Source organism: Metarhizium robertsii, assembly GCF_000187425.2.
Source record: "Metarhizium robertsii ARSEF 23 chromosome Unknown MAA_Scf_12, whole genome shotgun sequence".
Classification (NCBI taxonomy): Eukaryota; Fungi; Ascomycota; class Sordariomycetes; order Hypocreales; family Clavicipitaceae; genus Metarhizium; species Metarhizium robertsii.
Window position 1 is genome coordinate 136,776 of NW_011942152.1, and position 5,410 is coordinate 142,185.

Consider the following 5,410-nt stretch of genomic DNA (forward strand, 5'->3'; position numbering starts at 1 on the left):
GCGTAGGTATCCTTGGACCCTAGCTGCTGCAGATCACCTCGAACGCAGATTCGTGCTTTGAACTTCTGAAGGTATCCATGTTTGTTGAATTTGTATTTGAATACCCATGTAAGTGGTAGAATTTGGCCGGTCGCCTGATCTCTGGGGATTGGCTTAACCGTTCCTCGTTTCTGTACACTTGTCCATTCGACTTCCATGGCTTCTTTGAAATCTTGTTCAAATTGGTGTCCGATTAGCTCATGGTAGTTTCTTGGTTCTGGAGGAAGACTTCGTCGGTGCAGCTTTTGTTCTCGGCCGATGAAAAAGCTGCTTCGGTAAACTGCACATGAACCAGCTGCTGCTTCGCGAGCTCGTTCACTTGGTTTCTTTTGTCGCAATGATTTGCGTGTTGGCGGGTTCTCCGCTTCTCTTACTGACTGATCATCGATCTCGATCTCATGTTCGTTGTCATGGTCTTGTCGATTCGCGTCATGGTCTTGTCGATTTTCCTGGTTATCCTGATCTTGAAGGTCCGGGCTGTTGGAGCCTCTGTGACTCTCGTCGGGTGTTGGACTAACGGTCTGGCTTGTAGCTTGGCTGTCGAAGCTTTCAAGCTCTTGATCCGTTTCTTCGTCGGAGTGGTCTTGACCACCAACCCAAATAGTTGATCGGATTTCATCTTCGCTTCCTGATTACAGTCCTCACCATTTGGTACTCCAGTAACACTCCGTCAAATGAACAAGGTAGCAGACAAGGTCACCAGAGTAATCAAGGAAGATGACAGTCTTGACCCTGATCTTTTCGTTATGAAATGAGTCGTTTCATAAGAGGATCTCTCACATTGGCTACAGAGCTGATACAAATGAAGAGAGACTTAGGGAGGACCAAAATGGCTGAGCACCTTGCACAACAACGTAAGGCCTTGAAGAATACCCCAATACAGTCAGGAGGTTGTTAACAGTGGCGCAGGGTCGTGAACTGGTGAGGCAGAGGGAGAAAGACCAGCTGGCTAAGGCGAGGAAGACAGTCGAGGCGGCAGAGTTGAAGGCGGTCAACGCGCGCAAAGGTGTATTTGAAGAAGCGGCAAAAAAGGCCCGTAAGTGGATGGTTTCTGAAAGACCGGACAGAGCAGAAGTAGTGGACTCTGAAGGTGGTAGGCGGCTGTTGAAGCGCTTCTAATAAGAAAGTTGCAAAAAGTGGTTATATGGGTGATCTGGTTACGTGGGTGTCCAGCACCAACTTATGTTGGTGAGAGTGATGCGAGTTCCAAAGAAGTGGGGCGTGGCACAAGTACTGTACTATTTCAGTGCCAGATTTGGTGGATTGTCAGGAACTAGCCCAATGCGTTGTAGCACTCCAGTCGCTCGGGAAACCAACGGGAGAGTGAGATTGGATTCAATTCTGTCTACAGGTCTGCAACTTCACGTGACTCTTGGTTGCATCACTCGGGTGCAAAAGGCCAGCATTGGCCGAAACAGCGAAGTCCACGACGTTTTCGATTTATGGCTGTAAAAGGTCGATTTCGGTTATAGCCGGGCCGGTGTAACAGATGCTCATGATATGGGAGGAAATGACGCGTCTAATTGGGCGCAGTGTTGGTTGCCCACCCATCTGTTGGCCTGCCAACCAATCACCAACACCTAACAATTCATAAGGACCCCACTCCTGCCAGTCCATTGCTAATTCTTTGACCAACGCCAGTCGACAATGTGTCAAAGTCATGTTTGATCAGGTAATTGACATAAAAAGCCGTATACAACAATGGAGACTCAATACAGCGATCCAAACCAACGACTATGAGCCGCCAACAGGGTCAGAACAGCATTGGAAGAGTCCATGCAGAGATATCCCTACGCCTCCACCATCAAATCACGACATGGACCGCAGCCCGTCGCCTGCGAAGAAACGGCGAGTAGGACAAAGCCCAGTCGAGGAGGATGATGTTCAGAAGACACCCACTGCCCGCTCTCGTGACGCATCAGACCTGCCCTACCGACTTTCAAATCCACCAAGCTTCGCCGCGTCCGAGTCGTCCGCTGCGTCATCGCGATATTCGAAGAGCCCCAGCCGGCGCTCAGGGAGCCCTACTAAACGATTCCACCTTCAGGCTCTCAAAAAGCCTGTGTTCTACATGCCACTTTACGATAATGCGACCGACCAGCTACCGGCCGACGTACAGAAGTTGTATAGTCGGATATATCAAATTGCAGTAGAGCGAGACGCGTTCCTGCCACATATTATCCGTGACGAAATTTGTGCGGCAACTGGCCGACATATTAAAGGGTCATGGTTCACTACGTCGCCAACGGAGCAGGGTAGCATGTCCCGAGACGAAGATCGGTCTATAGCCTTAAAAGAACTAGAGAAGCTTAAGGACATTGTATCTGATGCTCGGGATAGTCAGGCCCTCAATCGATCGGAAGCCTCTTGGAATATGGAGGTTCATGGCCCACTGCTTAAACTAGCATTAAAACCTTTTAGCTCCGTCAAACGGGAGTTGGCAACGACGGCGCGGATTCTTCCACCTTTTGTACCCACATCGGACGGTGCGGGACAGGCTGTAGAGAGCAAGATGATCGATTTTGTCCTAGTCTTAGCACTGGACAACATTCAAACTTCAAGCGCAGACAAGGCATTGGCTGAGCGGATCCGAGACACGGTGTTGTCTGAACCGAGAGACATGCAATCCGTCAACCAGACGCAGTATCAACCCGTTCAATTCCGGCCGATAGGCAGTATGATCGAGACGAAAGTAACAGGTTCTGCCGAGGAGGGCAGAATTCAGCTTGGCGTATCTACAGCTGCGTGGCATCAGCGCATAGGGGCTTTCCTGGAGGCAAAGCGCTCAGCTTTTCCAGAGGAAGATAGACGCGCAATCGCCACGCTGCCACAGCTTCTGGTCTTGGAACAAGAATGGAAGCTTTATTTTGCTTGTGATCGCGGCAATTGTTTGGAAATGGTGGGGGATATGTCTGTTGGAGATAATAAGAGCCTCATTGGGGCCTACATTGTTGTGGCAGTGGTGCGCGAGATCGCAAGGTACATGACTTCTACTTATAAGGAGTTCATCACCCATGTATTCGAACCAGGCATATGAATCCAAGCTCAATGCAATTTCCATGGCGTCAGGTACTTCATTCGGTGATGAGGATGAGAGCGCGAGCTAATGCACAAAGAGGACGCTGTAATTGAGCGGACTTCGATAATTGAGAGCGCCGTCACCTAAACCTGCGCGGACCTAATAGGCGGACGTGGCCCCGTCCCAATTACAGTGTGAGGTATAAACCCTTGTCAGATTGTGGAGTTGCAGGTTGATACACCGCACTGTGCACAGCTTGCACCTGATGCTTGGGTAGCAATCGTTGGGCAGCAGCATTACAAAAGTCATTTTAGTCTGGGAGGATTCCCGTCCTGGATAATCAACTGAACAACAATCTTTTGAACATACAGTAGAATTCTCTCCGTGATACTGTAGTGCCATCGTATTTCTGACAACCCTCCGCCTTCGGACTCGAACAACGATTTGACACCACGATGGAATATTTGATCCGCCAAGTCACTATCACTTGTCGAATAAACAACCCTTTTGATTCGCACGTGTCAATGTTCTGAATTCAACGTGTCGCAATTTCGTTGTGATCCTCTGGTTGTCTTCTACATGTACCACAAGTCGGATTGACTGAAGTTTGTCGCAGTATATCTTGAGGGGTCCAAGGTCAAGATAAATGTCCCTGAGAAGCCTGTCTGGGGCGTAACTTTCCTTGACTGTTCTTTCTAGACTCAAGATTTCTGCCTCAGTTGTCGAGGTCGTATCTTTGTCCTGGAGTCCGGCCTTCCACGTCCGTTGAGCCTTTCGATGAGATAAAACATGTGCCACCCGTGTCCGTGTCAGTGATGATGGGGTGGTCACGGTGGAAGCGCTGGCGAGAAGTGAAAAAAGAGCGAGAACGAATTTTGAAGCAACAGCCACTTGAGGAACATAAAACTCCCGCCCGCGGTCGCAATGTGTCATTTTCTCACCCCTTTTTCCCACCAAGCCAACGAACCAAACAAACGAACCCATGTTTTGACTTCCATAGAGGTCTCGTTGCGATGGCGGGCGGGAAAGGAGCGCGAAATTCACGAGCACGTCACGAAAACCACGCATCTGCCGCCGACGACTGCGGCCGCAGCTGGCAACAACTCACCTCCTATAGTGCGACGACGAAGCCCAAACAATCCAAACATTACTCTCCCCTCTAAAAACAAAATACATGGCCACATATGGGTCTTCAGTGCTTCGCCGCTCGGCCCATCTTCTCGTCAACGCAGTGTTGCTAATAATATAAACAATACGATATTGGCAATATAGACCCCCTCGCAATATTATTGTATTGTCAAGAGGTGCATATTATATTACCCCATATAACATGGAGCTATATTGTATTGTATTGCCAAGAACCCAATATATTGCCAGTGGCCCCCCAGGCAGCAAAACGGTTGCGTGTATTGCACGTGACGGTCATCATCCCACTGCCGCCACCGAAACATCGTCAACTTGGAAATCTTGTATCCTGAACCATGACTTCAAACACTCCAACGCCTCAATCACATCACTCCCAAGTCGATTTCGACGATCCGTAATTGTTATCTTTGCCCCAGAGAAGAGTCGTTCGGGCTCGGCAGACATCGCAGGAATGGATAGTATGTCCACAGCCATTTTGCTCAGATTAGGGTAGTTTTTCTGTTGCGTCTCCTCCAGCCACCACGAAAGTGCACTCGTGAACCCATAAGTCCGCTCAGACTTACAATAACGCTCGTACTCATCCATGATGAGCGAAGGCTGGAGATGCTTGTTCCTCCAATTCAAGAACTCGTTCGTCGTCTTCGACGGGGGGTCACGTGGCGGAAGAGGTGATTCCACGGGTTTATATCTCCCGTGGCGGAAGAGGTGATTCCACGGGTTTATATTCCTCCCACAGCGTCTGAATCAACTTCTTTGATAACTCGACCCACTCCCTTTTCCAGTCTCCTCTATGTAGTGCCATTTATGCGAAGGATGGAGCACGATGGCTGCAACGTACGCAGGAGATTCATCAGTAAGACGATAGTACTTGTCCAGCTTCGCCCACCCTGAGTTGTACATTGGTCCCATCATCGGATCGTCGACGTGCGCCTCCTTCCCTGCTTCGAATTGACCCAACATGAAGTCCATAGCCAAGAGGACATTGTCCAGCGTTGCAAACGACGACTCGAGGGCCTTGGTCGTCATTTTTAGCTTCTCCAAAAAGGACTTGATCTTCTCCAAAATGATCCAGTCCTCTGCAGAGAGCTCATCCCCTGCGCAATCCGCTTCCATCCACTTGTTGAAATAGCCGTCAATTGCGTCCCTCAGGCTCAGGGCCGTTTGCAGCATGGTATGCCACGAGCTCCATCTTGTGTCATTGTCTCG

General features: G+C 49.6%; 2 protein-coding genes across 2 annotated transcripts; one reads left to right on the plus strand and one right to left on the minus strand.

The window, feature by feature from the left end:
• Positions 1–1,699: 1,699 nt before the first annotated feature.
• On the plus strand, positions 1,700–3,076 carry MAA_00120 (Methyltransferase type 11; the record flags this gene model as incomplete). Its single annotated transcript, XM_007818118.2, has 1 exon — positions 1,700–3,076. The coding sequence occupies one exon, from the start codon at positions 1,700–1,702 to the stop codon at positions 3,074–3,076; it is 1,377 nt and encodes a 458-aa protein (XP_007816309.2).
• Positions 3,077–4,483: 1,407 nt separating this feature from the next.
• Positions 4,484–5,374, minus strand: MAA_00121 (Ribonuclease H-like protein; the record flags this gene model as incomplete). Its single annotated transcript, XM_007818119.2, has 2 exons — positions 4,484–4,943; positions 5,043–5,374. 2 exons carry the CDS (start codon positions 5,372–5,374, stop codon positions 4,484–4,486), a joined length of 792 nt encoding a protein of 263 aa, XP_007816310.2.
• Positions 5,375–5,410: the final 36 nt, after the last annotated feature.